Source organism: Triturus cristatus, chromosome 7, assembly GCF_964204655.1.
Source record: "Triturus cristatus chromosome 7, aTriCri1.1, whole genome shotgun sequence".
Taxonomy (NCBI): Eukaryota; Metazoa; Chordata; class Amphibia; order Caudata; family Salamandridae; genus Triturus; species Triturus cristatus.
Genome location: NC_140590.1, coordinates 201,995,939 through 202,017,273, shown reverse-complemented (window position 1 = coordinate 202,017,273; position 21,335 = coordinate 201,995,939). Strand labels below are relative to the sequence as shown.

Genomic DNA, 21,335 nt, shown 5'->3' with positions numbered 1-21,335 from the left:
TACTAAAAAAACAAAGGTTACATGTACTTTATAGTTAGGTTCAGATCCCCTGACAGACCCACAATATACACTGACACAGCCACTCACAGACCCATACAGCCACTCACACACCCATTCAACCACTCACATACCCATTCACAAATCCACACAGCTACTCACACAATGACTCACTCACCTATGCAGCTACTAACAGAGCCACTCACTCACCCATACAACCATTCATACAGCAATTCACTCTTCCACAAAACCACTTACATACTCATTCACACATCAATACAATCACTTTCATGCCCACTCACTCATCTGTACAGCCACTCACACAAATACTTACTGTGCAAATCAGCCACTCGCACACCCACTCACTTACCCATACATCCATTGAAACAGCCACTCTCTTAACCATCCAAGCACTTATATACCCAGTCACTCAGCCATTGAATCATTCACACAGCCACTCAGTCACCTATACAGCCACCCATAAAGCCACTCACACACTCATCCACCAATAGAGCCACTCGCACAGCCACCACAGCCACTGATACAGCTACTCACATATGCACTCACCCACCCATACAGCCACTCACAGATACTCACTCATCCATACAGCTAGTCACACACACTTATTTACCAATATATCCACACACACACACACACACTCTCACACACACAAACAGCCCCTCAGACCAGCCAACGGTCGGTAGTGGGAGTAGCTGCCGGGCGATGACATGGGGAGGGGCAGGGTTGGGGGTAGTAAACTATGGATTACGGAGGTTTACAGGTAAGTACGAAATTCATTTTATTAATTTATTAAGTTTACTTAACTGTAAACCTCCGTAATCCATAGTTTACTACCCCCACCCTGCCCCTCCCCCTCGCCACGTCACCGCCTGGCAACTACTCCCACTACTGACCGCGGCTGCCTCAGACACCCACTCCCACACTGATACAGTCACAGTGCCACTCAGATGACATATTTTAGAAACACTAATACTTGTTAGTAGAACAGAAAGAATAGTAACTTAACTTATGAAGAAGCATAGTATATATCTTTAAATCTCAGAAACTTTTACAAAACACACTCGCTGGTGATGTCATCAGGGAATTAATTTGAGATGCCTTCAATGATGTCATGAGTGATGTCACTGACCATGTCATCAGTGATGTAATATATGAGTGCATTGCGGGGACGTAAGTTATAGTTAAGGGTGAGCAAAGCTTGCAGAATTGCACTACACAGAATTCCATGGAGATGCAGAAAAACTCTGTGGAATTCCGCAGAGTTCCGCAAGCCGGTGGAGTTGCTGCATTTGCACACTACAGCAGAAAAGTGCCAAACCATTGCGGCATGATGTGCAGGGAAAACGCGTTGGCCAGCGAGGTTTGGGGCCCCAGGTAAAGCGGCCCGTCCTCCAGGAGTCCAGACTGTTCCCCGGACCCCTAACTGCCATACATTCAAAGGGTCCAGCAAGTTCAATGCCCAGAGTGACCTGCCACAGAGCGGACTGAGTGGCTAAACAGCCCCATTGTGGCCCCTGCCGGCCAGTACTGTCCTTGAACATGCCAGGCTAAGTTAGGCAGTGGCTTTTCCTCAGGGCCAGCGGGCCAGCTACGCTTACTGTCCGGCACCTGTGCCTGTAGGCCGGGGCAGAGAAAAAAACAACATATCTCTTAGCTGGAACCCATTGTGTAATTCAAGCCTTATTTTTAGTCAGTTTCTCTTGCAAACTGAAAAAGAGGTTTGAACCGCACAAAGCTGCAGGCCCGAGTCGTCATGTCACTCATGACATGCTGAAGGATCCTGCAGATGGGGCAAACTCCGCTACCTGGTGGAACCAGAATTTTTTGTTGAACTCTTCACTCTGAGCGGAGTCGCAAAATTCTGCAAACTCCGTCCACGCAGCAGAGGTAACCATCCAGACTTAGTTATAGTTAGCTCAGGTAACTATAACTACTGAATTTCAATGGTTTTGTATGAGTGAAATCTGAGCCTAACTATAATGTACCTGTTAGCTGTTTTTTTCAGTGAATTTCTAAGCTTTTTTTAATTCTATTTCCTAACTATAACGTTAATGTAACCTTTGGTTTTTTCAGTGAATATATTTAGGTTTGCTTTTCCATAGAATTTTTTGATTTGCTAATTCCATTGGCCCCATTTGTTGAATCTTAATGAAACAATGCAAAATCACCATTCAGTTCCTTCCTGGAAAGGTTTGGGTTGATACGTCAAGCAAGGGCCGAGACAAAATGGGGGTCCCAAAATATAAATCCCTACACATTGTTCATGGACTTCTTTAGAGAAGGCTATAGCAAAAACTCCTGAACAAAATTACACCAAATTCAGCAGAAAGCTTAATCTTGGTCCACAGATTGTTGTGTTTTTTGTGATTTGGTGTAAATCCGATCAGTTGTTTTTGAGATAATAATGGTGAAAACTACTTGTATATTTTGGCAGTTGGGCTTGCAAGAGTCCCACGGATATCCAGCGAGAGCGCAAAATCAAAAATGGAGTTTTGTGATTGGTCAAGATGACAGTTTTTGTAGTGAGCCTTCATGCTCTTGCGAGTCCCACGAGAACGAGTACTCTAATTGGCTGGCTGTTGGAATGTTAGAAATGAAATGACTGCCATTACTGTCTACTGTGAAAAATTGGAGATGTTATGGAAACAAAATAGAAAAACGATATAAGAGGGCAGCAGAAAGGTATGCTGTACCCCTATGTTTAGAGAAGAGGTGTCTGAGGGATAACTACTGTGATGAAAATAAATATTATTTTTAGTACATTTTATGATCTTGCAGGGTTCTCATGGGATCACAAATAGTAAAAAGAAGTAGATGAGTTCTCAATACATTCCATTAGTCTTAATGCATATTGTAGTACTTGTTTTTGAGGGAAAGTGTGTAAAGAGATACGCACTGTGATGAGTAGATGGCATCCTATACCTCTCTCAATATAGCCTCTACCTCCAATCTCTGACTCATCCCAAACATCATTCTCCTACTATGATCTCTGTAAGATCCTTTCTTGACTCTTCCCTCCTCCATCCCTCCTTGACTAACCCCAAACCTCATTCTACTACTACCATGATCCCCATACCCTTTCACTCCTATATCCTGCCTTGACTCACCCCAAACCTCATTTTACCACTATGCTCTCTAAATTAATACTTCCTAGACACTTTCCTCCTCTATCCCTCAATTGACTTATCTCAAATCTCATATAACTAATAGGATCTCCCAAATAACACTGTCTAGACTCTGCCTTCCTCTATCCCTCCTTTATCCCATTCAATCAAACTAACAGAATAACATGTCCACCACTCAAATTAACAAATTAGTTTCCCCTATAGTATTCCTTTCGGTTCCGGAGTAGAGTGGTAAATGCCAAAAAGTGCTTCAACTCCTCATCCGGTGTACTAAGTGCTATATGAATATAAATACAGTTACAAATAAAACTTTCAATGTCTTTTCCTGGGGTACATTCCATAGTCCCCGGGAAACATAGCATTGTTTTTTGAGTAATTTTGAGGGTCTGCTGCACTTCTTGCAGCCCCCATAACACTTAAATACATACTGGTGGTGCCACTGAATTGATTGAGGCCCCACCATGCAGCCAAATGCATGCAAATAAGCCCATGCAGTGCGTTATGGGGTGATTCTTGCCAGGAGCAGTGAATAATAAATGAGCAGCTCTGATGGCTCATTTTTTATGCTTCTCTCATTTATTTATTTATATATTTATTTATTGTGGGCGTTCTGGTCCCATACGAGACACCCACAGTTTCCATTTTTGTTCTGCACCATGTGGGGTGCCCCTGGGTACCCATAGCCTCCAACTCCCTGCAAGTGACCACATTCCATGGGGCTGCACAGAGGCTGGCAATACTATATTTCTTTGTTCATCACTGGAGTGTCCTAGTGCCCACCTCAACCACCCCACAGCATTGTTAATATTGAAAGCTGCAGGCTGATCACAGGGCCCTCCCAGCCCTGCTGGTTCCCTGAATGTGGCTCCAATTCGTGGGCCATGGAAGAGCCCGTCACATTTGTTAACATTTTCTTTAATCTCCGGGGTGGCCTGGTGCCCACCCTCGACAATCATGTTACGGTTGCAGAGTGAACCAACATTGCTCCAACCAGAAGGGAGCATATTTTCTTTCTGTTCCTAATGGGTGGGAGCAATTCTGTTTCCCTACCTACCAGAGCATGGGCAGGGTAAAACAGTTGTGCCCCCACCCTGAGGGAACCTTTCTGCTTTGACTTGACGGGAGCCCAGAATTCTTCCCTGCCTGCACCCTCACAAAAACAATGATGTCCGGGGGATTGGAGTCACTGTGCCGGACTTAGGGGCTAGGATCCCTGGAGCCATTCCATGGCTTGCGGGAGAGAGTCACATGCCCCCGTCCTCTTAAGAGTCCTCATAAAAGTATAAACGGCCCAAGAGATATACATAGCTATATTTTTATATAAATAATTGCATATCATGTGAAGTCTTTAAGAGGGTTATCCCATTAAAGTGAATGGAAATGTATCCACAGGTTTAGTGTGCTAAATTACTTCAAGTCCACAAACCCTATAAGATGGTGTCACAGTGTCACAATGATTGTATGATGTTATCAATTATGTCATCAATTAGGTATTTTGAGATGCCATCAGTGATTTTATCATTAATGTCATTCAAAATGTTATCAGTGATGTAATGTGTGAGGTCATAAGTAGTGCATGGATGGGATGCAAGTTATAGTAAACTTTTGTTTTGAATTTCTAAGTTTTTTAATTTTGTAAAACAAATTCACCTTACTTCTACACCTATCTATAGCAATCCCGATGCTGTGTGCAACTTCTGCGGGTCACAAACCGCTCACAGGTGCCCCATTTCTCCTGCTGCTCACAGCCTTCTGTGATGCGCAGTGGTTTGTCCCTGTACCCAACCTACTGCCAGCAGCCAACCTTCACAACTCATAGTCTATGGCCTACATAACTGTGATTAGGCTTTTCTCATTTCTGAAACTTTTTTGGGACTCTCACATGAACCTGGGGGGTCAGGGTGTGACCACCTTACCCATTGTGTTGCTTTTGATATTTTTTTAATTTTGGGGGGGGTCAGTCCTGTAATGAGTGCCACGGCATATCCTCCTTTGCTCCTTTGCATCATGTTACAATTTGCTCTCCCCTTAGTGTTGACTGTAGTGTTGACACTGAGGAGAGGAGCGCAAATTGTGCACTGCATGTACCATGATGCAAAGGAGCAAACTTTTCTGGGTTATGATGTAGTGCCTGGCCATACCCTTTTCCCTGCCCACAATATTTTTATGACCTCCTCTACCATTTATCACACATTCCTAATGTTCCTTTTTCTAAAAATTGCATTCCAGCCCATTGATTACACTTTATCCGGCCTTAGCCGGAGATTACGGCGTGAGCCGGAGAGTACGGCCCTAGCCAGAGAGTATGGTCTGGGTGCAGAGAGTACGGTCCAGGTGCGAAGATTCCAGCCCGACTACGGACGTAAAGTTAGTAGTCGTAAGTGATTTCTGTGAATACCAAAAATCGTAAGTGCCTTCTGTGAATACCAGAAGTAGTAAGTTTAGGATTTTGTCTCAGATTAGTTCTCTGAATCGGCTCCACAGTCCCCTATCATGATTACACTTTTTTTTTTTTTTAAAGGGGAAGGATAGGATACCCTGCCCCACTGAGGCGTGTGTGGGGGAGTTCTCAGATGGACCACCCCGGCCATAATTTTAAAAAAAATAAAGAAATCCCATGGGAGTCATGTGGGACTGTCCCAGGACTGCAACTTTTTATGAAAAAATAAAACAGCAGACTGGGGGTGCTGTGAGAAACAAATGGGAGGGAGGCATGCAGACCATCAAGGCCCCCGGGACCCCAATTCCCTTGGGCTGAAATTTAAAAATGAGGGAAGGGGGAGTGTGGCCCCACCTCCCTAGGCCCCCTCTCTCTGTGCTTGTATAGGCCCGAGGGATACCACCCACTGTTTCGGAATACATTTTTATAGGAAAGGGGGCATGCATTCCTCACTCCTCACTCCCAAACCTTTAAAAGGCCCTACAGACCTCATTCCCCGGGGCTGACTCACACACTGTGCCCCAGGGAGTCCACCCCCAAGACACAGTACTTTCCCTTCCCGCTTCTTTGAATGGTAATGCACTGGAAATTAGGTAATATGTGTCATCAGGCCAGAATCCCACAATTTAGCCCAGTGGATATGTAATGGTTATATATCTCTTCAAATAAGCACACATGTAACTACTAGGCCCCTTGAAGGCCCTTCAGCCAGAAAAAAAAAAAAACACAACATATCAAGAGTTACCCCGTCCACCTCATATATTAGTCTGTTAAAAACAACAGTCATTATATCCTATTTGTTCATTATTATGTGGGTATAGATTAGGGTCCGGGTCACAAAGGTAATTTTAGACCAAAAGTATAAATTTAGACCTGAAGTCGACATTTAGACCTAAAGTCTGACTTTACTCATAGTAAAGTTAGATTCTTGGTCTAAACTTAGACCAAAAGTCTAAGTTTACTACTACTAAAGATAGACTTTTGGTCTAAACTTAGACTTCAGGTCTAACCTTAGACTTTTGGTCTAAGTTTACCTTTGTGAATTGGGCCAATAAACCTTCGAGCAGAAAATTATGTTTGGCTAAAGCTTTGGATGTAAATATTATGGATTGTTTGGGAATACATGCCTCAGTGTTTACAGCCTCATTTAGATTTCCAGTCCAGAGGCTGATTCTACAATGTTGTACAAATTGCTGTGGTTTTGTTTTAATCCTTTACAGCTCCAGATGGCTCTTCAATTCTGTCAACAGAAGGTGTGCCCATCAAACTGCCAAAAGTGCATACTTTGGGAGCCCAATGAGGTGCAAAGGCTGATTTTCTCCTACTTGGAAAAAAAGGTACGAGGGAAGCTTAGACCAGCTGATGATGAGCACGGGTGAGAACATGAATTCACCAGACTGCCAGGGCTGGCTTAAGTGACATCACACACCCTTTGATCTTCAATTTCACTTACAGGCACACATACACAATTCACTCCTACACACACTCTCACACGCAAGCAAGCACACAACATAAATGTAAAACGATATTTTTACTTACCTCAACTGAGAGGGAAGGTCATAATCCAGCTAATTCTACCCCATTCTTTTATTACACTAATAGTGAATAATACTGGATATCAAATAGATCTAATTGGCCTTCATTATGACATTTGAAAGTTCTTTTTTAAATGTTCACATGAGCCAGGTAAGCCATCTGCCTGTGTGCCACCATGTTGCCCAAGACAAGTTACAAATAGGGCGTCTCTGGTGGAGGGGGGTACGGGGAGGGAGGTAACAGTGCTGCAGCAGCTTGTATTTTGTTTTCCGTGTACATTATATTTAGGATGGTGGAATTTACTGGAGGTGTTTATCTGGAGTGCATTAGAACTAAAATGTACATTCCACGTGAAATGAACCCAGCTGCGATAGCTGAGGTGCAATGGAACTGTAACATACACATTCCACGTGAAATGAACCCAGCTGCGATAGCTGAGGTGCAATGGAACTGTGACATACACATTCTACATGAAATGAGTCCATCTGTCTCACACAGGCTCTTTGTTTGTTCAGAAGGGGAAGCCCTTTGGGCTGGCAGTGGACGTCGGCTGCAGCACTGGAGTAAGCACACGTGCCTTGGCCGCACATTTCCAGAATGTTGTTGGCATCGATATTAATGAGGCTCAAATCCATAAGGCCAAGAGTGCGTGCTTTTTACCCAACGTGTCCTACCGGTAAGTTATCATCATGCTTATATACAGGTTGCAGGGAATGTTCAGAGTGCCTTTCACCCTGGCTGCCCCTCGGCACTTCATGTAACCCTCCAACACACAAGAGCCAATCACTGGTAGTAGTAGACCTAGGTACCCGGTGCAACTCTTTGGGATAGTGCCAAAACTGAACAGAACTGCACAGAGACCATTTCCATGTAGCCTATCATTCAACATAGATTTGTTTTTCAAAATCTATGATGCTTGAAAAATATGTTTGAATAATAAAAAACTACCGACATTGAAATCCTTCCTTTAAAGGATATGTATTATTTATGACTTTGCAGTCAGGGAGACAGCATGGTGTAAGCTTGTTTACCTAAGAATTGGTTGTTTAGGAATATCTGGAAATTCCAGCCTCTGGGTAGGAAGTAGTGCTTTCTAATTTCGCATACCTTTGTAGTGAGCAGATGAAAAGTACTCAGGCTTCCCCTGTGGCATCTACCATTGTTCCATGGAACGGTACCAGACCTGCTATTTACTGTTGGTTGATTTCTCACAATGGCATCATGGAGCAGGAACTGCTGTGCATGTAGAAGCAGGAAAAACTTCTCCATTCACCACTTCCTGCTCCAGCATGAGCGAGGCTTCATTGATGTCACTTCACAAAACTGGCACCGGAAGTGACAACATTCACCCTTTGACCTTAATGACATCACAGAAAATGACATCATGTGATATCTGACTATGGATTTTCTCAAAAAGGCATGTCCTTTGACCTTAACACTAACAACATCACAATAAGTAATATAGCTGACGCTAAATAATATCTGTTTGATTTTAATAACAAAACAGTACATATATATGTATATTTTAGATACCACCTATATTAGCATGCCAACATGGTCTTTTGAGGAGCTGGAGAGTAGCCCTGACTTGTATCGAGCGAGAGTGTCAGATCTGTTCTAACGAAGTTCGGGGCTGCAGGGGTCCTGCCCATGAGAGGATTTTGACGAAATGGTGTTCAATAGTACATTTTAATTCACAACTTTCACATACATTTGCTCAACAGCCATAGTCCGTGAAAGGGCACTCAATGAATGTTCAAGTCCTTTATGGGTGTGCCAAGGCAATGACACCTGATTCTCTCCAGGAGTAAAACGAATTGTTTTAAACATTTGCTATGAATACCCAATGTATCACCAAATACCACCATTGTTCTGGGGCTAGCAGATGCCATATGCCATTGAAGCCCACTTAGACCAAAAATGAGGTATACCCTACCAGTTCCAGAATGTTTCCATTTATGCCATGCATATTCCATTTGTGACCCTGTGTCAGAACTCACCTCAGTATGTCAGTATCATCATTTTGACATAGTTGCCTTCTTCCATATGCCACAGTTGCCCTCCCTCATGATAAGCATTATCTTCAATATGCTAGTACCACTATCTTGTCATGGGTGCCGCTCAAGTTTAGAATTTCCTCAGGTATGTCAGCATTTTTCCACTTGTGCAATATGTGTCAAGAATTACATGTAGTATGCCAGTACCAGTATTTACCATGGATGCCTGTTATACCAAGAATTGCTTCTAGTATGTCGGCATCATTATTTTTCCATGGGCAACATTATAAGCCATGAATTACCTTAAATATGCTGGGACCAATATCAGACTCACAAGCATAAAAACACATTCTCACTCTCACTCTCTTATATTCATTCACCCATACTACTTTTTACTCACACATTAATTAATCATTTTCACTCACTTACATTAATACATTGCCATACACTCTTACCCACTTACACTCATGCCCACATTTTAACACTGATTCAGCCATTCTCTTTCTCACTGACATTTACTCTTTATTTATTTTTATTTATTTATAAGGATTAATATAGCGCTGGCTGGACCCTAGGGCATCAGAGCGCTTTACATGGTTACATCAAGATTTGCATTAGGATACAGCGAGTCATGGGTAATAATGCAAGAATGGTGAAATAACATTTGTATAACGAGGTAGCATATACAGACAACTTAGATCAATAAAAACTGACATAGAAGATTACCAAGGCTAATGACATCCGGATTTACAGTATAATACAGCGAGTCCTGAGTAAAACAGCAAGTGTGGTTGGGAAGGAGAAAGAGGGAGGGGGGAAGCATGAATGGCGGAAGACATTAGAAGGGGGAAGGATGAGGAAGAACTGGGTAAGTGTAGGCTGGGGCGTTAAGGGGATTATAGTTAAATAAGAGGGGAAAGGTAGTTAAATGGGGTAGTTATAGGAAGAGGGGGGAAGAGGAAGTCAAGTGATCGGGAAGGGGAGGCCTGAACAGTGAGACGCGGGCTGAGACAATAAGGAGACATAGTGATATAGGGGTGGAGGGTAGTAAAATAGAGTAGTTATGAGAAGTCAGGAGATCGATGAGTGGAAACCGAAACAGTGAGAAGTTGGATTGGGACATGTGCCCAGTGTAGTGATTAAGAACCACAGTAGAGGTTGAGAAGGTGCAGTTTCAGGGCGTTTTTTAAGTTGTAGTAGGAGAGAATGCAGCATAATTCTATAGGGAGGGAATTCCAGATAGTCGGCACATTTCCACAGAAGGAGTGTGATTGTGTGGATTTCTTATTTAACAGAGGGGGAATGAGAGCGAGTGTGTTGGTGCTCCTCAACTCTCTGGAGCCGTTGGCTATGTGGAGTTTCTCCGATAGGTACCGCGGGGTGTTTTGATGAAGGGCTTTATGCGGGATTCCAGCGGTTTTGTAGGTGGATCTGCCTTCAATGGGGAGCTATTTGAGGGATTTGAGGGCAGGGGAGAAGTGATCGAAGCCTAGCAGCAAGGTTGAGAACAGATTTGATTGGGGCTAAGTGGATTGTAGGTGTTCCAACGAGGATGGCGTTACCATAGTCGATTCTCGACAGGACCAGTGATTGGACAACTGATTTAAAGTCATCTGCAGGAATGAAGGGTTTCATTTTCTTATGGTGATGTAGCGTGAATAGAGCACCCTTTGCTGCATTTTTTATGTGCGAAATAAGACTAAGGTTCTGGTCAATGTTAATCCCAAGGGATTTAACTGAGCTGGAAATGGTGAGAGAACAGTTGAGAGCTTTAAGGTCTGAGATCCAGGCCTGGATGGGAAGCGGGTTGTTTTTTGGCGAGAAGAGGATGATTTTGTTTTTTTAGGGTTGAGTTTGAGGTGGTTGAAATGGAACCAGGGTTGCATCTTAATCAGGGTGTCATTGAGGTGTAAGATATCAGAACAAGATTTAATCTTGCAGTAGATTTGGGTGTCATAGCCGAAGAGGTGGTAATTGATTCCTGTTTGCTTAAGAATGAGGGTAAGAGGTTCCCTGAAGAGGTTGAAAAGAGAGGGAGAGAGTATAGATCCCTGGGGGACACCAAGGGAGATAGGCCTTGGTTTAGAGAGGCAATCAATAATTTTAATTTGTTGGGTTCTGTGTTGGAAGAAGGAGGAGAACCACTTGAGGACTGAGCCATTAAGGCAGAAACGATCTTTGAGAGTGCTAAGAAGGGCAGAATGATTGACAGTATCAAACGCAGCAGAGAGGTCGAGGAGAATGAGAAGGAAGGACTCGCCCTTGTCAAGGGATTGATGAATTACGTTAAGCATGGCTGTTTCAGTACTGCTGCCCTTTCTAAAGCCTGATTGTAGTGAGTCCAACAGATTAAAAGTGTCAATGTGTTTGTCCAATTGAAGCAGGGCACATTTTTCAAGGGCTTTAGAGAGAAGCGGGAGGTTAGAGATAGGACGGACATTGTTAAGGTCGTTTGGATCTGCTTGAGGATTTTTGAGGATTGGGGTGATTTGTCCAAGTTGGAGGGAGACAGGGACACAACCCGTAGCCAATAAAGAGTTGATGATAGTGGTCCAATAGGGAGCAGTGATGTGTTTTAAATCTTGGACAAGGTTAGCAGGGAGCGGCTCTTTGGTGTGAGAGGAAGGTTAAAGTCTGGTAATGATGTTAAGGACATCCCATTTGGTAACTGGGTGGAAGTTATGCCAGGAGGCATTATTTTTTAGCAGGGGGTAGGTGGGGTAGAGTTCAGGCAGAGAAATAAAGCGGGGGAGGAGAGAGGTGTTAGGAGGAAATAGTAGAAAAGGGGAAATCTTTGGGGGAAATGTCAAAGGGGGTAAGGTACTGTGGGAGACGGGGGTTAAGATGAAGGATTGATCAATTTTGTTGATTTTTTCAGCGAACAAGTTAGCAATTTCTTCACATTTCACGGTTGAGGCCAGAAACTTGGGGGAGGGGGGTGGCAGAAGCTGTTTGGTTTTTAACAATGCTGAACAATTCTCTGGGTCTATTTTTGTCCCGATCCAGTTGTGAACGGAAGAAGGAGGCCTTTTCATTGAGAATGTATTTTTTATACTTGGATCTAGCAGATCTTAGGAGGGTCAGATTTGTTGGGGACGGGTGTTGTCTCAAAGTACGTTCAATCATTATAAGAGAACGTCTATCCCTGTTGAGGTCAGCATTGAACCAGGATTTGGAGGAGGTGTTTTTTGTATGTTTTGTTTTTCTGGGGCAATTTGGTCGAGGACCTCAATGATGGATTTGTTAAAATGATCAGTGAGGTCATTTGCATTTTGAGAGAAGGGAGTGAGTTGCAGTTGTGCTTTGACTTTGGACTTCAATTCAGCCGGGGGAATAAGGTGAAGCTTTCTAGTCAGTTTCTTGTGTTTAATGGTTTTGAGGGGGGTATGGGGGTGCGTCGTGTTAGTGATCGAGAAGAGGATTAAGTGATGGTCTGACCAGTCAATGGGGACGATGTTGGAAAGGGAGGCCAAGTCATTGCAAGTAATGATAGCGTCAATAGTGGCCCCTTTGGTGTCTGTTGGAGAATGGCAAAGTTGTATCATGTCATTAATGTCGAGTAGATCACTGAGGAGGTTAACTGAGGGGTCATCCTTTTTGTTCCAGTGGAGGTTAAAGTCTCCTAGTAAGAGGTTTTTAGAGTTGGAAAGCGAGGACTGGATGAGGAGGTTGGACAGTTCCTCTACAAACGGAAGACGGTCACCCGGGGGTGGTAAATATTGTGTAAACGGATTGGGTGCGACCCCAGGACTTTAAGTTCTGCTCCAAGGTATCAGAGTTCTTATTAAGTGATAGTTGGAGATCATTTTTATAGATAATGGCTAGCCCCCCTCCGATTCTGTCAGGCCTATCTTTCCTGAGGATGGAGTAGCCGGGAGGGGAGAGCAGGTCCAGAATAGAAGAGTGGGCATTGAGCCAGGTTTCAGTTAAGAAGGCGATGTCCGTGGCATCACTAAGGATGGTTTTCGCTATTTCAATTGCATGTCGCGCAGAGGATTGGCAATTAACCAGCATGCATGTGAGGTGTTTAGGGCTACTTATGGGGGGGGGCAAGAATGGATAATTGTGAGTTCTGATGGCGGTCTGGGTGAGACTGGGGTGGAAGGGATTCTGCTAGTACCTAGGATCACTGGGATTGTTGCATGGGGCAGGAGGGTCTATAATCGGGGTATTAGGTGGGTTTGAGTTATCAAGGTCAGGGAGGTTGGCGGAGGAGACATGGCTCGAGGAGAGGGAAGGCCTGAGTGTCGGGTTGCAGAGGGGGGTAGTACTCCAATGTTGGAGGTCTGTGGTGGTTGTCTGATCTGATTTCTGGGGAAAGGACCAATTGGGGATATTGAGTGAAGGGAGGGAGTTAAAGTCTTTCCTGAGTGAAGAGAGTTCCAACGACAGGGTAGAGAGATAGTGTTCTATGTTAGATAGGAGTCAGGATTATAAGAGAGAAAGGGATGGAGGCTGAGGGGTCGGGGGAAGAGTATGTTCCAAGTTAGTCCGGGAAGAAGGGCTGGGGTGAAGGAGGGGTGGGAACCCGGGGAAGGGTGGAGAGGGGAGTTGAGGATAGAGGTTGAGGGGGGATTTTAGGGTGAAAGATGGCATTCACATGAACCTGAGGCGTTATAACCGATGGAACAGGGGCAGGGGGAGAGTGGGGTGGGAAGGCATTCTAGTTAAGTGGGGGACAATCAGATATGGAAAGAGAAATTGGTGTTAATAGAAGAACAGTGGGTGGATCAGGAAGAGGGGGTAGGGTGAAGATTGAGGGGAGTGGAATGGATTTAATGTTAAGAGCGGGAGAATGAAGTCGGGGAGAGAGTTTGAGAGACTGAAAATCCTGTTGGGATGGCAGGAGGAGGGCGGGGTGCAAACGATGGAGGGGGATTCGAAGGCTGTGTTTGGGGGATATCTAAGGTGGTTGCAGAGTCAGGTAGGGGGAGGGTTGAAGTGTGGCAGAGAGAGAGCAAAAGGGCATTTTGTGCTGGGGGGATGAGGGGATTGAGGGAGGATTAGATAGTAAGTGAGATAAGGTACTGAAATGTTGTTCAAAGATGGTGAGGTGGTTATCCTCCTACTCTCACTCACTCACTCACACTTCTCACTGTAAGAAAAAGGGCATTATTATTTGGCCTCACAAGTAATGGGTCTACATTTGTCCTCCAGTGGGAACCAAACACCCCATTGTAGTGCTTGTCTCTCTCAGGGTAGCAAAGTAGAGCATTCCTAGGCTTACACAAAGGAGGTGGTGTGGGATGTAATCACCATTCATGGGCACACAGTAAAAACATTAAATAAATGATTGTTCAATCTGTGCTTTTGTTTTGAAAAAGGAAAACTAAATTTATTATACACACACTACTCAATACTATGCAGGAATTTACAAATATACATAGACTAATGGAATTAACTTTAGATGATAATGCGTACTCACTGTTTACCCCCCCCCCCCCAGGTGTCTAGTTCAACAAAGCACATGTCTAAACATTAACTTGCACTCAAATGCAATAATTGAACATAACTTGGGATGTACGCACTTAATACTGGCAATAAAGTGAGTGACCATCAACCTCATTATCTCACCAAACCATTTCAACATAAGAATCAAGGCAATAATTTAATATAATCTTGAATGAGAGCACTTAATACTGGCAATAAATCTTCTATACTTTAGTCATTAGTGGCTGTCAATCTCATTATTCAAATAATGCATTTATAGGAAAACTATATCTGCATGTCTTTATGGTTTGTGTTCTCTTGATAAGCTTGCAACATGGAAAATGCAATTGTAAACATTAGCCCCTAGAGGGGATCACATTATGATCACAAACACCTTTAGCCATACATGTCACCCCTAGAGAGTGTTGCACCACATGTTCATTGCTTTTAACCATCTTCAGGCCACAATAATTGTAGTCATAGACTGAGCCCTTTGAGGGCGCAATGCTCCCAGTTGTAGAGCACATGGTCAAACCTAGGCAGTGCTTATAACTGCTCAAAAAACCTGGGATAGTCGTCTTTTTTGAGTCCCATCCAAATTAGGGTGAGTACTTATTTATACTCCTCTTTGAGCTTCCTCTGGTAAGGTGCTGCCCTCCTGTAGCTTCCTGGAGATGTTTTAGCATCATTGGGGGAGGCCCTGCTGTCCTGGGGCCACCACAAAGTGGAAATCATACAGATTGACAAAGCCCAAAAAGACATTATGGGGCGCTCCTCCCAAACTTTGTGAATATTTAATTAGCGACTCTCCCACTGTGTTGGGGAGACTTGCTTCCTTTAATATGTGCTCCATGGCATCTTGCTGCACTGCTTCACTCCAGGGATGCCCACACTCTGGCCCCCCACACTATGTGGCTGTGGTGGGACAACCTAGGGAGCCCACCCCTGGCTGCCCCAGCCAGCTCCCTGAATGGGTAGCACTCCTCTATGCTGCTGCAGGAGTCTGCAGGTCTCTTCTGCCTCGTCTGCTCCTGCAGGTGGGGCGCGGCATTCATGGCAGTTTCCCACTATCTCTAGTCATGGGCAAGGGGAGCTGGGTGGGCCAGCCACATCAGAGGGGAGGCACAGCGGCACTCCCCCAGCATTCGCCTCAGTCAGGCCCAGAGATGGGGTCCTTGGCTCCTTCTAGCAATTTTAAAGTGCGGGGAAAGTGCAACAGTGCTTCCCCATGTTGCCAGCCATCAGGGACACAGAGATGGGGACCCCAAGTATATAACCAGCCTGGGGGTTGGAGTACCTCTGGAGCATCACAGAAGGGGACACATGCATGCCCTCTCTTGGCTCTATTTCATCACAGGATCCTTCCTTGCACCGTCTTCTGGGCCCTGGCCCAGCTCACGAGATGAAAGCATCCAGCAGTGGATCTCCACACAGTCAAGGATCGCACTCGGGGACAAAGGTCGCCCAAACTTGAAAATGCCATATCTCGGTCCCAATGGGCAGATTTTTGATGATCTTGCTCTTGTTTTGCTCCTGGTTGCCAGCCAGAGCCACCTGGAGCACTTTCTTAAGGCCTCCTGGCCACAGAGGTTACAAACATTGCAGGGATGTGGCCTTTCTCCTTGTTTTTCCTCTAGGCCTTTCTCCTGCTTGTACAGAAGCCCAGTCTTTCTCCCAACTAGTTTTCAGAGATGTAAGGGGACCAGCTTCCCTGGGCCTGGGAAGAGTCCCACTGATTTTGCTGCTTTGGGGTCCAATAAAGACAGAATCCTTAGTCCAGAGGGCCATCAGGGTGCTCTTCCTTCCAATTGTACATGGTGTCTACCTCTAGCTCCAGTGTCCAGTCAGAAAAGCATAACCAAGGCAGAGTTCTCCCCTGTTGCACCAAACCTTTAAAGTGGGGGTACTAGGTTCCAGCAGAGATGCACCTCTGGCCTAGCCTGGGGTGCCACATCACTTCTCTGCCCCTGTCCCAACATTCCTGCACAGCCTGCTGGGACATTTAAACATGGCTTCACGCAGGAGCCACTTGCCCCATCAGCTCTGGGGGCCTCTGCTCCACCCCTCACATACACCACTGCCATGGCCTTCCCAGAATATCTTCAAAGGAAGCCCCTATTAGGTTTGCTCCAGGGGTTCAGGCTCCCTTCTTTGTTTACTGGACTTGAACAGGCCCATCCCTGGCACAGTGTGAGAGTTGGTTGATTGATGCAGAGCATACTGCCCCCTCACTTTCCTCCTCAGGAGCTGAGTGAAGCACTGTTAATTGCTCCCTTTGTGTGAGGAAGCCTTCGTTCCTGTGGCTGGAGAGGAATGTAATTACCTTAGACCAGCAGGGTGACAAAAGGCCTGGCCTCTGATCCTAAGCTGAGGCAGATAAATATGGCATTCCTAGATGACCCATGAGCTGTACAGATATGTTTTGTGGATTTTCCAGATTCGTTTTTCTCATACAGGTTACTCCTTAAATCAGTATGACACTGGTGTCTGCTGGCCAAGGGGAAGCAAAACTGCACTCTAAGGCAGCCCTTCCCATATTTGTACAATGAAGTGTCACTGCAGATAAGACAGTAAACCACACAGACTTTCCCTACAAGTAAACTAGCATTATAAGGCCTAGCCCGGCCAACACTAAATGCTGCAGAGTCCCGTCTGCGCCCTGCCACCTGTGTGCAGTTGGACTGCGCACAACAGGAATCATCCATGTTAAGGCCTCACACGTGTTCACATGTAACCAGCTAAGTGCCCCTTACCTTGCTGCGCTACAGCACCCTTATCTTAGAAGGTGGACTAGCAGTAAAAATGTGTTGTCCATTTACATTGAGTTTACCATGGGTGATTCACAGGATATGAGACTCCCTATCAGTAAAAGGTCAAAAACCAGGTGATCAAAAAGCATAAAATCCTGGCACATTAATTGACCAGAATCACTTTCTCACACTCACTCACTCACACTCTATTGCACTCTCTCTTACTCTCACTCTCTTCTTTGTCATTCACTCCAACCTAATTATTCTCACTCCTTGTTACTATCACTCATTCTCACTCACCTTCATTGTCACTCACACTCTCTAATACTCTCTCACACTCGTTCATTTCCACTCACTATCCTGTAGTCACTATTACTCTTATTCAGCCTCACTCATACTCACTTACTGACACATACTCACTTACTACCAGTCACAGACTCTCACTAACAATAAATCATATACACATATTTATGCACACAAGAAACACTCACTCACACATGCACACGCTTTCTCACATAAACATACTCTCACCCAAAAGCACACACAGAACACACTTAAAAATGATTTTTTACTTACAAACATCAGCTGACAGCCAATGTCTCATTCTAGTTAATTGTTTTCCATTTTTTATCACACTAATACTGAATAGTAATCATTCACTATTAGTATGATAAATAAATGGCAGACAATAAGGAGGGGGTGCCTTGAAGTTACACTCATAAGTATGAGGCACTCTGGTGTTCTCGTCACTGTTTTTTTCACCTCTGAGGCCAGGGGTCACAAAGGCCGTTCCAGGGGTCACAAGAGACAAGCCAGTGTCCTCAACTGTGATCCCTTGTGACCCCCTTAATGTAACCCATAAGGAAGGGGTTGGCACTGGTTAGCAAGCGACATTCTCCCATAGAACACTCCAGGTGCTAAGGGGAGAAGCTTGGACAGTCTGGGGCAGTATGAGGTGATGTGGTGCCTTCAACACTCAGAATGGCAGTGTGGACTACCAGGGTGTGCAGGGCCAAGAAAAAGTGTAGGCAGGTGCCTGTACTGGGCTGGCCATCACTTTGAACAGGGTTGGCAACTTTTGAGTTATTTTCATGGAGGTTAATGGGAAGTTGTGTGAGAACAAACAAGAGACTGATGGGAGTACTTGTCAAGCAGTGGAGTCCCCGTTTCCCTAAGAAGCACCTCATTTAAATTGTTTATGGATACCTGCAAGTTGTTACGTACTAAGGCCTAATATTTCTATAGTAAATCTTATAAAAATAGAATTGGTGGTAAAATGATGGCTACTAATTTTGACAAAGCCAATTACTATGACATTTATGTAGTGACAAGGTCTGTACATGTATTACTATCTACAGACAAAAGTTTGGATATATCCAGCATAAGGGCAAGTCTAAAAACTCACACAGAACATTTACAGTATGGTCAGCAACAGTGCATGTTCCACTAACATACATGGCATATAAAGAGCAGACATCACTAATGTCAACATCATCAGGCAAAACAGGTACAGCACAGCAGCAGCAACTGAGGGTTATTTTCTTAGAAGAGATTAAGGGGAGGCAGATCGGAGGAGGATATATGTGAAATGGGTGCACACAGGAGGAGGGACATGGAGAACCCATTTCAGGCAGGATATGCATACAATGGATTTAGTGCAAACTAAGAAACACAATATTTGTATATATGTATTTGTCTATGATAAAACATTCATCATGTATTGGGAAAGTTTTGAATCATGAGGCTGGGAACTCGGCTGTGGCCATCCCCTACTCTCATGTCATTATAACAGCAGTATTGCAGTAAACCAGCAATAATGTAAGTAAGGTAGTGTTATAGTCAGAAGCAAGGATTATGAGACCTCTTCAATGGAACTTCACATCAGCTGTCTTGGCACACTGAATTTTCCGCATGGTCCCCCGCTTGAGGCCTGCAGCCTAATCACAGATTCAAGAGGGAGCTGAAGACAACAAATATAGGTACTATTGTGAAAATGAGTGTACCCGTAATGCTCATAGGTGCTCCAATTTAAAGAATACAATGCATGCTACCTATTCCTTGTCTCCACTTAGGGATGGAAGATTGCGAAGGTCAAGGGAAGAGGTAACCTGCTCCACCATGTCAAGTAGTCAAACTAGGCGGCCAGCATGTTTGATAGATGAACTTGGCAGCACCTGAGAATACTGTCTGTACCCTTCCTAGAGTTCCTGCCTGTCCTCAATATAAAGGATACTAGATTTGATCCACCTTGTGGGCCTTGGGATAACTTAACCCTACCCAACCCTTTCTCTAAGGGTAATGCAAGTCAGTAACTGGTGATCTAGACCACATGCTGAACATATGGCTACTCCCCTGTACTTAGAGTGCTGGAATTCAGATGGATGAAAATGGGTCCCATGCCCAGTTCTAAAAAGGTAGCTGCAGAAAGGGGAGTCCAACTGGAGCAACTGTTTTTCATGGCAAGGAGTGGTTCTTCATTGGATGATATATAATTTGTTGCCTTCATGATCACCTGTGTAGAGGCATTTAAGCTCCTAGAAAGAATTTCAGCTTGTCTGGATCAGACAATATTAGTAGCAACAGGGTTCTGCAACTAACAATTTAGGATGACCCCTTCTTCTAATGCCTGGTATGTAATCTCTCCAGATTTTAAAGCATCCAAGTGCAGTTTCTTAAAGGAATAAACTTCAGAAAGTGTAGAAATCCAAGAGAAGTCCAGTTATTCCATGTATCTTGAAAGTTGAGCTCTAATCAATGACTCGAGTTTGCAACATTTTGTAAAACTTTGCACTTAGAGAGGGAGGGGCTGGGGCCTCATCAACATAATTATTCATTTCTATCTTGAAAGAATATCTTTTACAAACACAAAAGGATAATCACAGGAAGGCTGACAAAAACAAGGGGAATGTGCCTAGAAGTACCAGGTCTAAAGGTGCCCCAAGTTCCAAAGTTCCATCAGGTCTTTCTGCCTCAGAGACAGCTACTCTTTGTATGTTCTCTCTAAGAAATATGTGCAAAGGGTTCCATGCCAGACAGAGATTATTGTTTCCTAATTAATATCAACAGTGATGTCATCCATGATGTCATTAAACATGCAAAGAGTGATGTGATTTGTGAAGTCTTAAGCAGTGCATTAAAGGGGGCATTTTATAGTTTGTTCGCTAAAGTATAACTGGTGAATTTCAGAGATTTTCCAGTTTTTAAACATTAGTTCTTATCTCATTTCAACACCTAACAATAACATCACTTTTTGGAGCTTCTTAATCATATTACAATGTTAGCATATGACCAACTACCTTGGGCACCCTGCGGCACTTCTCCTGCTGTGCATAGCCTACAGCTTTGTGCATCAGGAGGTGATGGCCTCTGGCCATCCCCTCTGCTCAACCTTTTGCATCCTTCATGCCAAGTTCACTGCAGATTGGGGATGGGGCTCAAAAGTGTGATTTCCGATTATAATTCTCAAACGATTCTTTGTTCTTTAACACAGAAAAAAAACAGATGAACAGAATTACACTAAACTTGCTAAAACGTTAGAACTAAACTTAAGGGCTATATTTGAGTTTTATTGGTATAAATTCATTCAATAGTTTTAAAGAAATATGCATTTTAAGAGGTACTTGTATTGAGCATAACTTTAAGGTATATCGGCATTGTTAATTTGTGGATATCCATGGCTCTGGATCTGCGGATATTCACAAATCCAAAAGTATAAAAAAAACAATCTTAATGACCAAGGGAGTTTTTTCTCCCATTTGCAATTTGCATCAACAGATCTGAATGGCAGTCCCCAGCACTGATAGAAAGTGCTGCAGCCACCAGTACAGGTGTCAATGACTGGGTCCCTGAGTCCTAAAAAAAATGAGGAAAGGGCATATAAGGAGGCTGGGTGAGGACATCATGGTCCCCAAGACTAAGTGAGGGGGCCTCTAAAAGGCCCACTTTTTGATGCAAATAAAAAAAAATCTTAATTTAGTCATGGGATCTGTGGATCCAAAACGAATTCCAAAAAACACTGATATACACCAGTTATTTTTTT

General features: G+C 44.0%; 1 protein-coding gene across 1 annotated transcript in view; it reads left to right on the top strand.

The window, feature by feature from the left end:
- The window catches only part of LOC146809218 (uncharacterized), a 234,566-nt gene that overhangs the window by 194,065 nt on the left and 19,166 nt on the right, over nucleotides 1–21,335 (top strand). The window contains exons 7-8 of the mRNA XM_085616038.1: nucleotides 6,804–6,920; nucleotides 7,635–7,795. Coding sequence (XP_085472164.1) covers nucleotides 6,810–6,920; nucleotides 7,635–7,795 — 272 coding nt within the window. The 5' untranslated portion in view covers nucleotides 6,804–6,809. The remainder of the gene's footprint in view (nucleotides 1–6,803; nucleotides 6,921–7,634; nucleotides 7,796–21,335) is intronic.